This window comes from Cibotium barometz, chromosome 13, assembly GCF_041138505.1.
Source record: "Cibotium barometz isolate CiBa-2024 chromosome 13, ASM4113850v1, whole genome shotgun sequence".
In the NCBI taxonomy this organism is placed as follows: Eukaryota; Viridiplantae; Streptophyta; class Polypodiopsida; order Cyatheales; family Cibotiaceae; genus Cibotium; species Cibotium barometz.
In genome coordinates, this window is record NC_141058.1 from 22101600 (window position 1) to 22120675 (window position 19076).

The following is a 19076-nucleotide window of genomic DNA, read 5'->3' on the forward strand; positions in this document are numbered from 1 at the left end:
AAATCCATTACACATTTGTACCCCTTTTTAGGCCAAGAGAAATGCTTGTTTGCGTCAAATTTATGGTTGTTTGACCATATTCCTTCGGAGATAGTTTACGAGTGGATACCATATCTCCGATGCATTTACTTGTTTGACTAGTTTGTCATTTCAAGTTTAGACCAACTAATGGCCTGTTTGGCATTGGCTTTACGTTTCACCAGAGTGTGATCGACACAAAACTAGACCCACTATTCTTATCACTAAATGATATGAATCTTTGGGTGACTAACGAGATGGGTTTCTTGACATGGATATTAGAGTTTTAAGGTTGAACATGATGGTTTAAAGAAAACTCCAGATTTAGTGCTGATCTAGAGAGATTAGAGGTAAACCATAGTAGATTTGGTGATAATCCAGAGTGATTACACTATGCAGATCTTGATCTTGATGCTCGCATGGAGAGCTCAATAGTTATCTTGAGCATTTGTTATACTTAGGCATGATATTGATGTACACGCATGCACTTTCCAACAATCATCGCCTTCCTCGTTTTAGAAAGGTGTGTTGATCCAGAGGGATAAGTTATGGTTTTTAAGATAAGAAGAGTAAGCACTGATCTAGAGTGATCATACAAATCTCTTGGGTTATGTAATGAGACGAAGTGAGTAGGGGTGGAACCTTCATGCCTACTTGACCCTGTGTCAAATGGGGGTGATAAAAATTTTATCGAGAAAGAAGTGATAGTATCTGTTAAATATCTGATATTAGGTGTTGACTTCCAATGAGCTCAAATTTTATGGAAAGTCACATACCTTAGGTGCTTGATATTCTAGATAAATCCGTGACCTTGTCAATTTACTTGGCCAAATCGCCACTAAGAGTATTCAGTGTGTAATTTGGGTAGGAATGTAATTGTTTCCACGTTATGCTCATGCATGGTAGTAGCCATGAGGTGGATCCATAAAATATTTAGGGCAAGTTCTTGTTGAAGGACTTTGCTATTTTTATTCACACTAAAAGTTGAGTCTACAGTTACTATCACAGCCTAGGAGGACTCATAGCTACATGCTAAACCGTAGAGTTCATAGATTGACATAGTTTGGATCAACAAGAATTGGGTGCTTGAATGCCCATGACTTTGTGCCATAGTGCGAAAGGTTTTACTTCAAGTGGATCAGTTGTCTTGTAAGAGATGTCTCTTTTGGATATTTTGACGCATGAGAGTATATCCTTGGGTATGGAGTTACTAATAGAAATGTATGGAGTTCCTCGACCAAATCGAGAGAGAGATTTGGTGTTTTGATAGTCAGAGTAAAGTGGGCATTTTTCATCTTTACTTCGCTAGGAAAATAAGGAGTATACACATTTGTGTTTTGTAATATGTTTATGAAGTGTGTACAAGGACCCATTAAATTTTGTTGTCATCGGTTACAGTTGGGTAGTATATTGCCACCTACGGATAGGTAGCACTCTGCTATCATGGGGAGGCAACAGAGATTTGTTATATGCCAGACTTCATATTAGTATTGAACACGAATTGGATGTTATGTTATTCATGTCAAAGGAGTCTCAAAGTACATAGATTGATTTTGTTTATCTATTGCTGTAAGGTGTGTTGGGAGGCATACCTAATCCACATATCGTAGCATATGTATATACAGAAGATTGGGTAAGCGATAAAGAATTTCTCATTTATTACTTTATAGTAAATCATTTCCTAGAATTGAAATGGTTTACAATATTGTTTCACCTAGTAGATGTGTCTAGTGAGATCACACTTGAAGAGGTGTGTTTGGATGCTCGGGGGGGTCACTCGTATAAATATGTAAGTATCACGTGGGTTCAACAGAAGGACATTTTAAATATTTAAAACTTACAGAAATATATTTACAGAGGGGATTTATTTATTGTCTTTTTAAAAAAAATTACAGATTTGAATAGAAAAGGATACATTATATTCACTAAAAAATTCACAGATAAGGGACTTTTTAAATAGGCCTTGAACGCACGTGATATAGAGGATTTACATATAGTGACCCCCCCGAGTTTGGATGGTGCTATTAGCTTTTGGATGTGACCATAGATAGCCCATAAACATGTTCGTAAAGACATGGTTGGCGATAGAGACATAGATATGTATTGCCAAGCAACCAACGTGGTTTCAAGAGTAGACATGTGGATAGGCATGTATCTACTCGTTTGTGGGATGGGAGTGGTACTCTCATTGGTGTACATCTCTTGATTTTCTAGTAGTGCGTAGACACTATACATCACATAGACGTTGTCTATGTAAAAATCAACTTCGTTGCAAAAAAAGATGTGTAAAGAGTTCTTGGATGAATGTAAGAACTTTTGGAGAGAGGAAAGTGTAGCTTTGCTTAGACTATCTGTAAGGTCAATTGAAATTTACCACATTATAGAAGAACAAGTTGAATTAAAGTCCATGCAGTTTCTAGCCATAAGAGAAAAACATCTTTGATATCATAGAACATGTAAAGGAATTTCCTTGAATGTCTGAGCACATTCATTATGAAGTTTTGGAGGATTTGAGAACTCCTGGAGTATACTAAAGGCATGATGTTATTCGATGCCTTAGTAGTAATATGTGTTTTATTGACATCTTTCATAGTTTCAAGTGGTAACTATGGTTTGGTGTTCTGGATGAAACATGAGTGTTGCATGTTTCCTTGGTCGCAGACTTAGAGAAAATATGTGTTGTGTGTCTTGCTTTCCTTGTCATAGTACTTAGGGAAGTTACAAGCATAAATGACCATATGGTCTACATACAAACACTTGTTTATAACTTTCTAAATCATTTTTGTGGACAAAAACTCTTCTTGAAGGGAAAAGCAAAAAGGCCAACATTTGACCAACTAATAAGACTCTTTACTTACAAACTATATGGCTTGCCCGTAGATATAGTGTTAGGTAGATGTTGCGTGACGAGTGAAGATCAATGCAAGGATACAACAAAAAGATACTTAGGGCTCTTGAAAGGAGTTCCAAGTTGTAGATGAGTGTGGGAGTGGGCTTGACAATAATCCCACATGGGAACTTTTGGGAGTTTTAGAGTTTTTGTATAAAAGGTGGCTCATTTGAGAGCATGGACACATTGGGCAAACTCACATTTGAGCTCTCTTGAGACTAGCTCTCCCTCTTTTCCCATAGAGGTGCAAGCTCTTCTCTCTCCCCATCTACATTATTGTAAGTTCTTTTGTTAATTCAATGCAATGAGTTGATGTTTGTCTCTCTTCTCATGTCTATTCTCTAGTATGCATGTTTCTTTGTTGATAGCTTCAAGGTTTGTGTGCATGCTAGGGAGTAAGAGCTTGAGAATGAAGGATGCTTTGAGCTTGTGTATGCAATAGCTTAGCTTTCTTCTTGTTTTGGATGCATGAAGGAGTGGAATGATGAGTGAATGAGTATGGCAAGATTGAGCTTGTGTGTGTGTTAAGTCCATGTCAATAGTAGTAGTTTTCTTAGCATTCTCTCCATCAATTGGATAAGCTTTTGTGCACCGGTACGGGTTGAATCCCTAGCTCCGAAAGGGATGCAAATCCCATTGGATTGAGCTACGTGTGGATCATACTACTCTTGCTACAAGTGAGAGAGTTTTCCGTCTCTCCATTGGCGCCGCTGCCGGGGAGAAGACTCAAATCCGGTTGAGAGTGTGTGGAAACCACCACTATTTCCTCTTTTGGTTGCAAAACCATTGAGTGATTAGGTTAAGTTCGGGTGTGTGATCTCGGTGTGAGTGGATATGGTTAGGATAAGAAAAAAAAACCATTGAAGGTTGAGGTTTCTCCCGCATTGTTTTTTATGTTTTATTGCTTTTCAAGTACCGTCAGTATGCTTACATTCATTGTTTTTTTTTATGTCATTTCATGCTTTCAAGCTTTTCTCGCTAAACATGTAATTAGTAGTAAAAATAAAACTAAAAATAAAAAAGATGCGTTGCTAAGCTCTTCCATAGCTTATGCAAGCTCCATAGGCGTCCAAGTATAGGCGTCCAAGTGAGAAGTTCGCTTAAGTAAGAAAGGAGAGAGAAGGCAGCTTTAAATATATATATATATATATATATATATATTTTTATACATCTGACGTGGCAGCTGGAGGGGGTCGTCTGCCTTGAGCGCTGCATTGAGAGGCTGTAGGCTGTCGACAGTGTGCGGGCGGCCAGCTGGACGTGGAAGCGAAGGTAGCTGCAAGAGGTGGAGGCGCAGCAGTGCGTGAGGCTGTAGGCGGCAGAAGCCGGCCGAGTCAAAGAAGTATATTAAAAAGAAAATATATTAAAAAAAAAACAGCAGCAGTCGGCGTCGTGGAGCTGTGAAAAATTGGAGTGGAAGGCAGCTAGGAGCGTCCGGCAGGCAGTTGGAAGAAAAGGAAGGCGGCTTAATATATATATATATATATATATATATATATATATATATATATATATATATATATATAATACATTAACGTGGAGAAGCGTCGGCGTAGCCTGCAGCAGACGACAGCAAGTGAAGACGGGCGGGCGTAGCCTGCACACGACGGCAGGTGAAGACGGAGAGCAGCTGAAAGACGGCGTTGGCATAGGCGGGAGCAGAGCAGAAGCGTCAGCGTGGGCGGCGGCTGGCCGATGTTGGCGTGGAGAGTGGCAGCGGGTAGCAGCAAAAGCGTAGGCGAAGGCGGAAGTAGGCGGCTGGAAGCAAACGTCTATAACTGAAGCGAAGCAGACAGTGTGAAGCTAAGCAAGAGGCGCCTGCAGTGGGCGAAGCAGTGGACGGTGCCTGCAAAGGAGTAGACGGGCGACCGACTGTGGAACCGGAAGCGACAGCAGCAAGCGAAGAGCGCAGCATTGAAGACGTGCAGGAGGCATTGAACGTGAGCGTGTGCGCCAGCGAAGGATCCGGCGTGCGGTGAGCTGCGAGAACGGCGGAGGATAAGGTAGGTGGAATTTTTCATTTTTTTTTATTTTTTTATTAATTTTTTATGTTTTTTTTTTGGTATTTTTAAATAAAAAAAACAAAAAAAATTAATATTTTTTTATTTAAAAAAAAAAGAAAGAAAAAAGAAAGAAAATCAATTAAATTTAGAAAAAAAGAAATTAAAAAAAAAAAGAAAGAAAAAAAAGAATAGTAATTTTTTTTTTAAAAAAGGAGGAAAAACAATTAAATTAAAAAAAAAACAATTTTTATATTTTTTGAATCCATTGTTCCTTATTTAAATTTTTGCATAATTAAAGCAGCTTGCATTTTTTTAGAATTTTTATAAATGATGCATAATTAGTAAATTCATATTTTTTATATTTGGCACGAAATTTATTAGTTAAAAAAAAAAACAAAAAAAAAAAAAAACAAAAACAAAACAAAACAAAAAGTACATAAAAAAACCAAAAAAATTTGACCTTATGCACTTGCGGTCGGGACGTCTTGTAGATTCTGCCATAGGGCCTAGGGCACCTTCTAGAGTACCTACGGAGGAAAGTGGGACCCAATCGGTAGGACATTTGGCAGATATTGCTGAAACCCTTTCTGAATCCCAATCCGATACCTTTTCCTCCAGAACAACTAGCTCATTGTCCATGGACAATCTAGGGCCGACAAATAGTCATCCCTTAGCCCCAAATAGGACACCCGCAAGATCTTTTAATCCATTTGAAGGCGACACCATGGGGTTAACACTTAATGTGAGACTCCAATATGTCTACACAAATGCTCAAGGAGCTGAGATATTTAGGGACCCACAACAACGGTATCTTGTTAAGATCGCAGACATTTTCTCAGAACTTGATAGAGCACCTCTAGTCAATGACTAGGGTAACATGTACATGGGTGGAGATGGTGTTCGCTACGAAGTCACCTACCATCCAGAAAAGGTAGACAAATTAGGGGAGCTCTCTAAAACTGAGTTCTTAGACTTATCAGAACTTTCCAGAGCAAGGGAGTCTAGAGATGACTGGCTCATTGAGCCGGACATGCCTGGACCATCCAATGCCCAGTCCTCAAAGCCATCCATAGATGATTTACTTCTTGTAGATCTAAATTTGGAAAGGGATAGGAAAGGCAAGAGTAAAATGGATCAGGGGGCTGAAAGCCAATGGGAGTTTGTACGACAAATTCCTGTGACAAAGGTCTTACAGGATGACCCACTTCAAGAGGTCTATAAGGACTCGTTAGAGGGATATTATGCCACAACTAGATTGCCACAGCTAGATCTTCCTCTAGCTCATGTGGTGGTAGTTGAGAAGCTTGCAGGACACATGAACAGAATAATTGATAAATGGGCCAATGAATACCGAACCTTAGATTGGAAAGAGATTTGGGAACTCACGTGGAAAGGACAACCATTATTCATGGAAGTGTTCTCAACAAATACAGCCAAACTAGGAGAGACAGCCTTTCTTGGAGAAACTGTTGCTCCTCCCCTACGAGAGTTCACTAGAGAGGGACCTTCAACATCTAAGTGGACCACTGCTAGTAGCCCAACTCTAGCACCAAGACATTATCCGACACCAAAAGTGCGACCACAGGTCACACCACAACAACATCTTTCTCACTATAACAATCGGAGGGTAGGGGAGCCAACTCGGCCTCCCATAGATGCACCTCCTGAAATGCGGGTGACAAGATCTTTGGAAGGGTTTGGTGAGGCTGGTAATAGGGGACCCACACCAATTTTGGATGCATGTGGACCATCTTACCAAAGAGAGGAACAATTCCCACTCAGAGTGAGAGGCCGTAGGCCCTATGATGAGTATTCACGACAAGTAAGGCCATCAACTCTTCAGAAACTGGTAAAGAAGTATGAAGGGTCGGGAGATCCATACGACCATGTAGCAGCATTTAGGCAAGCAGTTCGAGCTGAGCAAGTGGCTGATAAGCATACTCAAATTGAAGGATTTGGACTCACTCTTGAGGGAAAAGCCCTTGCTTGGTTTCAGGCATTAGAGGCTTCAGACAAATCTTCTTTACGAGTTTTGGAAGAGAGATTCATTGCTGCTTTTTCCTTGATGGGAATACAACATGACACGGTAGCACACATCTACTCTTTCAAGCAAGGCGAGAACGAGAGTGTTAGAGACTGTGTAAATAGAATGAAGCAGTACATTAATCGTTGCCCAGAAGATGAGAAGCCCGCCCAAAGTCGATTAATTTCTCTCTTCTTAAAAGGACTCAAAAATTCAACACTGCATACACATCTCTATGCAAAGAAGCATACAAATTTCAATGAGTGTTGCCATGATGCTATGGATTTCACTGATAACTTCAAATTCCAAGATGGTTCTGGCCCTGAGGTGAAACATAGAGATCAGTGGGGTGATGACCAAAGTTCAGGGTCTAGCGCGCTAGTAAATCCAGACCAGATAGCTAACCTAGTACTAAGGAGATTGGGACAGACCTATCGTCCACCCATGCAGCCACAACAACAGCAGCAGAGAATGAGGAGTGTACTTCCTACAGGTCCTCATCTTTGTGGAGCATGTGGCGGTAACCATAAAACAGAGGATTGTAATACCTTTTCTCCACTAGTCACAAACCAACCCACAAAAAAGTGGTGCCAAGCCTGTGCTTGGAACTTTACCCATACCACGCAGGAATGCACTCGCATTGCGAGAATGAGACAGGAACGTGAGCAGCCAAGGGGTGGAGTGACTCCACAAATGTATCAACAGTATACTAATTTTGAACGTAAGCCACCGATGGCACAAGAGCAAGCATGACCTGTTCTTGGTGCTCAACCTCCTGCTCCTGGGACTGCTCCTGTGAGGGTTGTTGACTACGACAATTCAAATATGTGTAGAGACTTGGTAAACCCAGGCTATGTGGAGGAGGAATATGTATCATATTCATCCAAAGAAAATATCTTTGAAAGTCCCGCATACCCAAGCCCAGCACTGGACACTCAACCAGGGGAACAAAACTCTTTAATGTTGCTAGGCGGCTACCAACCTAGGACTCCAGGCCCCTCAGGTCAATGGCAGCCAAGGAAAGTAGAGGCCAAACCAATGGGCCCCTGTTATGAGTGTGGAGAACCCCATTGGGCTCGTGATTGTCCACATCGCTCAAGGCAAGCATCTCGGTCCAATACAACAGTACAACAGTTTCCACCAATTGAAAGATATTGTCTAGGGTGTTGTGTAGAACACTTCCCAAAAGACTGTCTGCTGAAATCACATGAGGAAGGCTCCTCTCAACCAAAAGTCTCACTCAACCTTGTAGGTGCAGTTCCATCACCACCTTCATCTGAGAATGAGGATGTCGTGCCACTTAGAGTCATGACTAGATCACAGACACGAAATGCCGAAATACAGACGGATGAGACACCTCGAACTAGGGATGCACAGACAAATCTAGTGGACAAGACCCTACAGTCCAGTAAAAAAAAAACCACTCGGAGGAAGAAGAACCGAAACAAACAAACTAAAAGTGCATCCACTAGTTCTCAAGAAGCCTCTAAACAAAACATGAGGGATAAAACTTTTACATCCCAAGAAGTGCATGAGGAACATCAACCTCAACCTGGGCCTAGTGTTAACCAAATGAGGCTAGTACGACTGAGGATAGTTCTGGGGGTTCTGTTTTTGTGGATAAAGTGAATGAGACTCTAGAGGCCATCATTGATGCTCATAGAAGTCGCATTGTAGCTTTATCTGAGCTACCCAAGAAGCTTCAAGAATACCCAAACCCTCGTGAGGAGAAGATCAATCTAGCTGTACATCAGCAACTCATTAGGGAAGCTCAGTCAATCCTTAAGGGACCACCACCACCTATTCCTCGGGGCCCAACCTCTCTTAAGCCAACATTAGAAACCATACCAGAAGTGTCATCAAGTCGGGAAATGAAAAGTGAGCTCATTTCACAAGCTCATAGCGAAAGGTCTGCACCAATTGACACCCAATTGACAGGGGGTAATCTGCCACCACCTAGCCTTGTCCTCCCATGCAATGATGAAGTTATTGATGCTAATGAGGACATGGCAAATGAGATGTGGGCCGCAGTTCATGAGAAAGTTAATGAGAACATGTCTTCTATTAGTTCGCCTCCATTCTCTGAGGTGGATTTTACCAGGGGCACGGAAAATAAATTTAGACACCCAAGCATCCAGGAGGAAGTTCAAACAATTGTTTCTCCTAGAAGTAAGCATACAATGAAAACCTTACCATCATATCTGGGAGAATATGAGAACTGTTCTCAAACCTTGAGGATACCCTCCATGCATAAAAGGTTGACAAAGGAGAAAGATATGAGTATGGTGCAAGCTATTTTGTCAGCACCAGTGGCTTGTACCTTACCTTTGCTTGATTTGATAAAAATTCGACCTGAGTTGTGGAATGATATTGCCACATGTTTGTCAGAGCAGGTATTGCTACAAAAGGGTCACCATGAGTGTACTATACACCCTGAGACAAAACATGTTATGCCAGTTCCTATCAACAAGGTAGGAAAATTTTGTGAAGACGATCAGGGAAATGCTACCCTCCCATTAGAAGTGCGAAAAGTATCTTCAACTGCAATACTTGATAGTGGCGCAGGAGTGGGCATTGTGACAAGGTCCATTTGGAAAAAGTGGGGCAAACCAGCTATTAGGAGTACCAGGATGTGCTTGCAGCTAGCAGATGGAAGCTTAGAACATCCCCTTGGGTTGCTTGAGAACATATTGGTCACCACGTGTGGGATTGAATATGAGCACACCTTTGCAGTAGTGGATTTTGGAAAACATCCAAACTATGAAGTGATATTGGGTAGACCATTCATGCGACAATTTCAAATGATTCAAGATTGGGGATACAATTATTTGTACCTCCGACATGATTCTGTCATCACAAGGGTCAACCTAAGGAATCACTCATATCGTGATGTAACAAGGTCTCCAATAGATGAGTTTGATTCTGCTCCATCTAAGGGCTCAAGAGTTACATTGTCAGACGGGCGAGAAGATCTATGGATGTGTGGAGCCTCATGTAAGGATTTCAACACTGAGAGACTTAAGGGTAATCAAAGTGTATCAGACGAGGCATACATTCCACAACCCTTCCCCGAGCATTTAATTGATCCACTAGAATGGAGTCATGTCCTTGCGACATTATCGACATGTGCTTTACCTAAGCCAGTTCAATTCTGTGACTCAGATGGATATGACATTATTCCTGTACTAATGGTACAACCACGTGACCTTCTAGATGATTTGTACTATAGGAATGCTTCCACAACAGCATTGCATGTAGAAGAAGTCTCAGTGGAGAATTTAACACTCAAATATGCTAATGATGCTGATCAAAAGGGTGGTGTTTCTACCTTACAAAACCCACTTTCAAAATCTGTTCTTGAAGCTCCAAAACAAATGATGTGGATAATTGATGAGTACTCAAGTGAGGGCCATGGCTGGCATGTTCCAACTACTCTAGTTGCTGCTCAAAGAAGGCCAGGCAAGAAGGAATTATCAATTTGGCTACCCAAAGATGCGTACAAACTTGTACCATCTAGTCCAGTTGCTAAGCCTTCTAAAAAACACATCATTTCAAAGCTTAAACCTCGGATTGTTACTCGATGGGTCCCAAAACATGTTCTTAAAGCACAGGGCTATTATGAGGGTGCAAAAGCAATTTGGCTTCCAAAATGCCATGCTTTGACAGGGGTAAAAGAGTGTTTCAGAAAGATTCCAAAAGCCACCCTTGATTTTCCATATCAGTGGGTGCAAAAGAAATCAACACAAACTCTTCAAGAAAGGAAAGGTGGCTGTGATAGCACCTACAAAACTACTTGTGTTGATCTTCCTAAAACATGTAATGAATCACCGGTTGTCTCAAATTCTCCATATTACACAATTCCATCATCAACTGGTGTACCTAAGATAAATCCAGCTTCAAAGGAATCTCATTTGCCTAAAACCAAAGATAAGGCATTAACACTACAATTGAAGCTCTTTGGTAGATCAATGTTTACATAGTGTGGTTCCTTATGCCTTAGAGGATTATGTTCTTTTTGATATGATCGCCACCATCAGGGCAAAGGTAAGCTCATTGACTCCATAATAAGATCAACAAGCCAGGGCACTTTTATCCCACTGGGTTTTTCCCCTCGGCTATATTCGGTGATTGGCACCAATAGCAAATTTTATTCTTTTCTTTTCTTTTCTTGTTTGTTAATAAAAATTTTGCAGAGATCTCCGCTAAAAAAAGAGCATCAAACACGTCCCAATAGTCCACCTATCGTGCACACAAATTAGGAAGGGGGGAGACACGCTACGCCTACAAAGATCAAGGAGGAGCAATCTGCACAAAATCAGCAATGCATTAATGCAAACGAACAACATCAACGGGCACTACAACAGGTGTACTCAAATCATAATCTTTTGTTCTTTATGTGCTTTTATCTTTTGGATATATGGTTTGCATGTTCACACAATATTGGCTGGTTTAAGTTTTTGATTAGTTGTTAAAATATGGTGAGTGAATTCTAGATTCTTAGTGAACTTAGTAAAAGGTATTTCTATCTAAAGACAGTGTAGGATATATACCAAGGGAGTATGCCAAGTTCTTATGCTTTCACGGTATATTAGTTATCCCTAGTGGTAGCTACCTCTTAGATATGAGCTAGGTGCTAGGAGTAATAAAAATTTACAAAAATATACCCTAAAAAAATATATATCCAAAGTAAATTGAGACATGACGTGTCTACAGCCATGAGAAATGCTTGGTAGGACCTGGGGTTGTCTTAGCACCTTGGGGCCGATGCCTTGGTTTCTATGGGGTGAACACTGATGTCTAAAAGCTTCAGAAAAAGACCTTTGAGGAATCTATCGCCTTGATGGATGTTGGTAGGACTCTGGGGTACACTATGGGCCCTCGAGACCGATGCCCTCATCTTCATGGGGTACTCCTTAGGTCATAAAAGAAAGAAAAAGGGTCTGTCGCCCTTGAGATACTTAGCGGTTGATAATCATCTTTGAAGGAAAACCTTCAAAGGTTAAATATCACTCTAAGTAAGAGTGAGGCCAACCGTCCGTAGATTGAAGGTAACAAAACTGAAAACCCAACGAGGTTCTAGAGCATATACTTGTGCATAGATGAATAATCTAGTGGAGAGGAGTACTTCTCACCCCAAGAATCTGTTTTTTATTGTTCATAACTAGATTTACTCCATTTACGTTGTTTTATGGACTCTAATCTAGATCTCCTACGGTTGTAGAGATATGCAAGGAGAAGAGTCAACAAGTTGGTAGTGTAGCATGGTAGTGTAGTCTAGAAATATTTAGTAGCATAGTCTAAAAATGGTTGGTAGTGTAGTGTACAAACTTGAGTTCCCAAAGAGATCTCAAGTACATCTAAATTTTGTGCTAGTGCCATGAAAAAACTAGGTCACGTAGTTTTACTTGAAGTTTTGGTTTAGAGATTAAAACATGAGGTTTTACTATGTACATTTGTTAAGTGAAAGGATAAACTAGAAAAGGTCTCAAGTGAGAACAACTAAATATGCTTACCAACAATGTTTCCTAATTTGTTTTTGCGAATGAAAACTCTCTAGAATGGGGGAGTAATATCACGTAGCCTGTAATAATAGCATGTGTGAGTCACTTGTAGTAGTAGTGGACAAAGCTCGACCGAACACAGAATCTGCATGCCGAAGCATGTGTGGCGAGTCTGCAGGCGCATGAGGTGCTTGGGTTAGAGGATCGTGGGAGGTCGGGCTAGTGTGGGCAGGTAGACCATTATATAAGCCCATCAGTGTGGACACTTATCCACATTCCTCTATGGTTAGGTGGTAACTAAGAGCTCGGAGCCCTCCTTGGCTATGGCAGCCTATGCAATGATGTAAAATATCCTTAAAATGGGTGAAGTAGCTTTTGGATGGGAAAGCTCCATTGGCAATCACACAAGAGTCAATAGATATTAGCAAATCTAACAGAATAGAGGCGACAAAGAGGGCCTCAGATCACATTGTCAATATGACCTTGAAGTCTAAGATAATAAAAGTACAAGAGCAAACATCTTAGAGAAAAGATTAGCATATGCAAACTAGAGGGGGGACATACAATCAAACTATGACTTAATCATGAGAAACAACACTTGGGATCTTATGGAAAGTCCTCCAAAATGGAAGGTTATTGGCACCAAGCAGCAAGTTTAGAAGGCCAAGTAAAATTCTAATGGTACATTGGATAAGTATAAGGAAAAGCTCATGGGTGAAGGGTTTTTCTTGGTTGTTGAAGGGTTCAACTTTTAGGAGACGTCAACCCCCCATAGCTAGATTAACCACTACTCATACACACTATTCATACAATACTACCCTTGGCCACTTATGGGATATTGCAAATGTATGTGAAGCCGACATTTCTAAACGGTCATCTCAAGGCTGAGATTTATGTGATACAACTAACTTGGTTTGAGATATCCAATTCAGACAATAAGGGGTGTAGACATTGTATGGGTTGAAACATTTTGGCCCCTCGACCATGGTAATAGTAAATAGATGCTTTATTTGTAAGTATTAATCTTTTTAAAAGCCCATCAAATACAAATTTGTATCTTTTCTTAGAGTAAGGAAGATACCTCATCATTGTCTTATATGTGGACGATCTCATTATATGACAAAAAATCATGAAGAGAAGATCTAAACATAGGACATGTTGAGTTTAGAGTTTAAAATGGCAGATCTTGAGCTTATGCATTTTTGTTTGGGGATTGAGGTGTAGCAAGAATTAGATGGAATTTTTTCTCCTGCAAAAGTTTGCAGGATAAATTTTGAAGGCATTGGATGTTGATGCGAAGCTTAATTCTATGGAAGATATTTCTATAGTTGTGGATATGAAGGAATACAAGAGGTTGAGTATAGAAGGTTGGTGGAGAGTTTGAGATCTTTCTATGCAATACATGGCATGACATCTGCCTTGCTATAGTTGGTGTCCTTAGCACGTTGTGTGGACAAAAACAGAGACCGATGATGTGTATATACTGTGCAGAATACTAAGAGCTTCAGGAATATGTAATCAGTTTGAGTCAGTTTTGAGTTTTGGTTGAGATAAAATTCAATGTACAGGAGAGAGAAAGTAAAGAGAGAAAATAAAAAGGTTTTGGCACAATTTCCAAGGTATTTAAAGAGGAATTAAGGTACCCTGTGACATGGATGCTGGGCAGGCCGATGCCAAGTGTCAGCACAGGAAGGCTCAAGAAACCTCCTGGAGAACTCGCCCAGTTTGGGGGCCTGCGAGAGCTCATATTGGGAGTTTGGCGTGGAGATGGAGAGCTTGGAGGAGCTGTTAGAGGAGCTGTGAAGCTGTGGATGTAGAGGAGACCGGCTATGGAGCTTGCTACGGAGAGCAGATTGCGAGCAGAGGTTGCTGAATTTGCTGAGAGGAGGCTACGGAAGGCAAGATTGGGCCAGTATCCGCATTTCTATCGTGAAGGACAATCAGAATTCAGAGATTCCAGTGGGTGGCAGGAGACTAGAGAAGTAGGGCGACCAGAATTGGGGCCACATTGGAGGTTTGCGAGAACAAGGGAAAGAGATAAGTGTGCTTTTTTTGTGCTGTATCTACTGCCAGGAGAGGCCAGGAGGAGAAGCGGCCTGTTTTACTGTGTTTTAGAGCCTGAGGAGTAGGCTAAGCTAATTTTGAAGCAGACAGGAGCCAATAAAGTGGCCAAAAGATCTTGTGTGGAGTAGGGGAGAAGCCTTAGAGGGGGAGGACTTGCTCGGTGGCCTATAGGCCGAAAGATTGCATGCGTGGTTTCTTTCTTAGTTATTGTTGATGTTCAAGGAGTTGGGGCGTGGGCAGAAGTGTGCACATCAGGGGAGCAAGTTGCTAGCCATGAGATCAGGAACCGTGGAGTGTTAAGAGTGGGCTGTTGTGGCTGTGGGATAGTTGGAAACAAGGAGCCTTGGAGGTCTGTTGCCGCGTTTTGCTGAGAGCTGGTTGAAGCACTTCTTCACATCATCAAGGCTAGCCATGTTATATGTTGTGTGGTGGTTGTAGACAAAGATATTCTCTCATGAGGTATTAGATACAGAGATCTCTTGGTTGGAAGCATGGGAGTCTCCTACAACAACCGGGAGTAGACTGTGTGTGATGGAAGAAGGAGGGCTTGGCAAAAAATTCAAAGAGGGAGGTATGCTATCTACAGGAGATGAGTTGGCGGGACAGGAAAGGATGTAAATGGCTAGCTCACTGCCATAAAAATGGAGAGTTGAGGAGGGGGAAAAGTAAGTGATCACAGAGTGGAGAGGTTGTGAGAAACCTTGGAGGCTGAGGACTTGCTCGATGGACGTTGATAATGTGTTGCTACTGAGAGGATGTGCATGAGGATGGGTTATTGACTAGTTGCTCAGGAGCCGTGGGGTTGGTGCTGCTTGGCGACTGAAAGAAGAAGAGAACCCTTGGAGAAAGGCTGACAGATTTGCTGCAGGCTATGGCCAGTGTGTCGAGTTTAAAGTAAAGAGGGAACAAGAAGCAGTAGCATAGGCTGTCCAGAAACATAGAAAAATATCAAAGGCTAGGCATTGTACAAATTGCATGGTGGTCACGAGTTGTGCACAAGGTGAGTGAGAGAGAGAGAGAGAGAGAGAGAGAGAGAGAGAGAGAGAGAGAGAGAGAGAGAGAGAGAGAGAGAGAGAGAGGTTTGGCAACTGCTTGATTGAGGTTTTGCACAAAAAAATATCAAAGGCTAGGCATTGTACAAATTGCATGGTGGTCACGAGTTGTGCACAAGGTGAGTGAGATAGATACATGAGAGAGAGAGAGAGAGAGAGAGAGAGAGAGAGAGAGAGAGAGAGAGAGATGATATGATAAAGCTCAATTGAGAGAAAGTATTACATGACTCAATGATGGTTGATCGATTAATGATGAAACCCTTTCATGAGTACATACATTTGAAGGCTAGTAGCCTTATCCTTTGACCTAAACAAATCACACACACACACACACACACCTTGTTGGATTCAAGGTGGATCGGAGCACACATTAAACCTCATTCTTAAGCATAATCAAACTAAGCTGAAGTTAGTAAGAATGCACTAACTAAATGAGAATAATGTGGGTGAGATTAAGTTGTAAAATGAGAACATATCTTATTGAAAATGAGAGGCCTAATATATAGGCAAGTACATTGAGAGAGAGCCAAGCTCTACTTTTATCACCTATGAGGTGTAAAGGTGGAGAGTAGCTAGGCTAAAATAGTGGAGATAATTGAGCACCTAAAAGAGGTAGATTCCAAATGTTGAGAGACACTAGGGGATGCTCCTAAATTAAGAGAAAATGGTAGGCTAGATGCTTGGTAAATCTTCTTCACCAAAGAGCACTTACAGCAAGGATAAATGGTAGAAATAACCACAAGAAAATAGCTCATGTTTGGGACATTATTTCTAACACCTTCCCATGAACCGAGAGCACAAGCATTTTTGAAATAGTGTCCTCTTGAATAAAAAGTCCATAAAGTAAACATGACACATGTAGCATACAAACCATATAAGAACACAAAGGCCAAATAAATACTCTATATAAGTCCAAAGAAAAATGAACATAACTAATAAATCAAGATAATTATTGTTCCATTTCATTCATTGATCTCTCCAGAAGAGCCTTGGCAAATTCAAGGCCTTTCTTATGGTTCGGTAGACTTGTATCGAAGTAGCGCATCATGTACTCTTTGAAAGTGGCTCCTTGGTACACGCATGGGTAATCATGGTTAATGAGCTCAGGAATAGGAGCAATAAATTCTTCCTCTGGAGGTCCAAATGTAAAGGGAAGAGAGATCCGTAACTTGTTTGGATTAGCTATGACACGATGGGGAGAGGATCTATACCGTCCATTTGTCAAGATCTGCACAGCAGCAAGGTGACACCTGTAAGACCTTTTAATTATCATTTTCTTTTTTGTATTTAGGGAAGGTACATTTCTTTATATCCATTCCTTGGGTGGGATATAAAGAAGGTTGAGAGGAAGTTCATTTCTTTATATCCCACTCCTTGGGAAGAAGGGAGGGATTAGTGTAATATATTATATTATATAAATATCTCACACCTTACGTGAGGTTCGTTTCTTTTTAATCCAATTGTTGGGTGGGGAGGGGGGTGGGGGAGGTGTGGTTATTGGCAAAGGGGAGGGGAAGGGAGTATTGATCCCATGCGCCTGTTGTTTGGCGAAGAGGAGGGGGAGTATTGATCTGCACTCCTTGCTCCCAATATCTTTGAGCTACCATAATATATCATATATATATCCTAAGAGAGGTGGTTATAACATAGGTTTAAGATGTCACAAACCTCCATTTGATCGGCCAAGAGAACCACAAAAACGTTGGGTCGATACTTGAGTTCAACCCATTCACCAGATGGGGACTGCACTTGTAAGCCGCCAACCTCATCTTGTAAGAGGCAGGTAAGAGTGCCCACGTCCGTGTGCTCTTTGAAGCCGATAGTAGTAGCATTGGGGTCCAAGCACGGAGGGTAAAAGTTGAGGGTGAGGACTACTCTCTCAATTGTGGGAAGCCCTTTTTTGCTTTTGTGGTTATCCATGCTTTCCTTCCCAATAAGGCTCTCGAACACAGCATCGTACAAATCATTGCCAAGCTTTTGTACATCATGCCCAAAGTCGAGAAGGCTTTCCCTACACACATAACCATCCAAACAAGACCCACATTGGTCATACATTTCCTTATTCAAAGATCCGAAAAGAATGGTGAGCTTTGCTTTTATAGCAAGTGAGCTCTATGTTTTGTGCAATGATCCGATCAACCCAAAGTGTTAACTAGCACAATGTCGACCTTATTAAACAAAAGTAATCCTGAATTAAAGACCCCTAATAACAGTTCAAGGCACTACCCAAAGATTCCACGGGCGTCTTGGAAGCCGTCGCAGATGCCCGGGCGGCGGCGCACCATCAGGATTTCCAGCCAGTTGGTGGCCTCTGTGAGCTCGTTGCTCATGAAGTTCATGCCATCGTCCCGCCTCGTCGTTGTGAAAGCCCGCTTGGCCTCGGCCGGCTGCTCGTAGAACTTCCGAGCGGCCACCCACATGCCCTCGATCACGCGATCGGGCACCCCGTGATGCACCACCTGCTCATTATTATCATACTGACTGATTAATAAATCAATCAAGCGAATACCTCCCTCTCAACAAAATATATGCTGCTTGACGTAAATAAGGAGGAGGTAGTGTGTGTGTGTTATACCTGGAAGCAGCCCCACTCCTCGCACGCACGGGAAAGCTCCTGCAGCACAGCGCTGCGCCCGTCGCCTAACAAGCCCTGGATGTCGATGGTGGGAGGAACTTCGCGAGCCGCCATGTCGATGTCGGTAGTGTGTGCTCTCTAATAATAATAATAATAATAATAGTTAGGAAAAAAACACACAGCACAGCACAGCGCACAGCACAGCACGAGATAAAGGAAAAAAAACACACAGCACAGCACAGCACGAGACAAAAGGAGAAGTTATGGTTGTGTTCTCTAATAGCCACACAGCACAGTAGGACAAGTTATGATGGGTGTGCTCTCTAATAATTAGGATTTTTTGAAGAGGAGAAAAACGTTTCCTTTTCAATAAAGAGGTCCAAAAACATTTCTTTCTGTACTTGTAACCATTAATATTTTTTGAAGAGAGGAGAAAAACGTTTCCTTAAGAACCAAGGATTGCATCCTTGAACAACTTGTCCTTCACACATTCATAACCCTTATAAAATAATAGCAAAAGAAAGGGTTCCAAAAGCATAGGTTGGTACTTCAAGTTATTATTTTTGACATGAATACAAAGGATTCTCAAAGCAACGACTACTAATATTTTTGGACGTGAAAAGAATAGCTTCTTAAAGCAAGGACTATAGCTTTAAATTATGTGTTGTTAGGCTCATCCTAGATTTTGCCTTATATGAGATTCACCATGACATTCACTATTCTGTTTACACATGTATAGGTATGCTATAAATTTCACCTTATATAAGATTCACTATTCAAGTATTTTTACACATGTGCACAGACGAAGCATCTCTCACTCTCTCTCTCTACACACACACACACACACACACACACACACACACACACACACACACCCATTCCATGTTCTCATGATACAAATACTTTACCTATAAAGGTGGATACTCCTTCAAATTTTACGTATAAGGACT

At 41.4% G+C, this 19076-nt stretch overlaps 1 protein-coding gene across 1 annotated transcript; it reads right to left on the reverse strand.

The window, feature by feature from the left end:
- Window positions 1-16008: 16008 nt before the first annotated feature.
- LOC147632488 (fe(II)/2-oxoglutarate-dependent dioxygenase 4-like) lies at window positions 16009-18359 on the reverse strand. The gene is made up of 4 exons (XM_086806870.1): window positions 18127-18359; window positions 17778-18010; window positions 17220-17562; window positions 16009-16779 (listed from the first exon to the last, which is right to left on the reverse strand). Exons 1-4 carry the CDS (start codon window positions 18238-18240, stop codon window positions 16501-16503), a joined length of 969 nt encoding a protein of 322 aa, XP_086662996.1. The 5' UTR covers window positions 18241-18359; the 3' UTR covers window positions 16009-16500.
- Window positions 18360-19076: the final 717 nt, after the last annotated feature.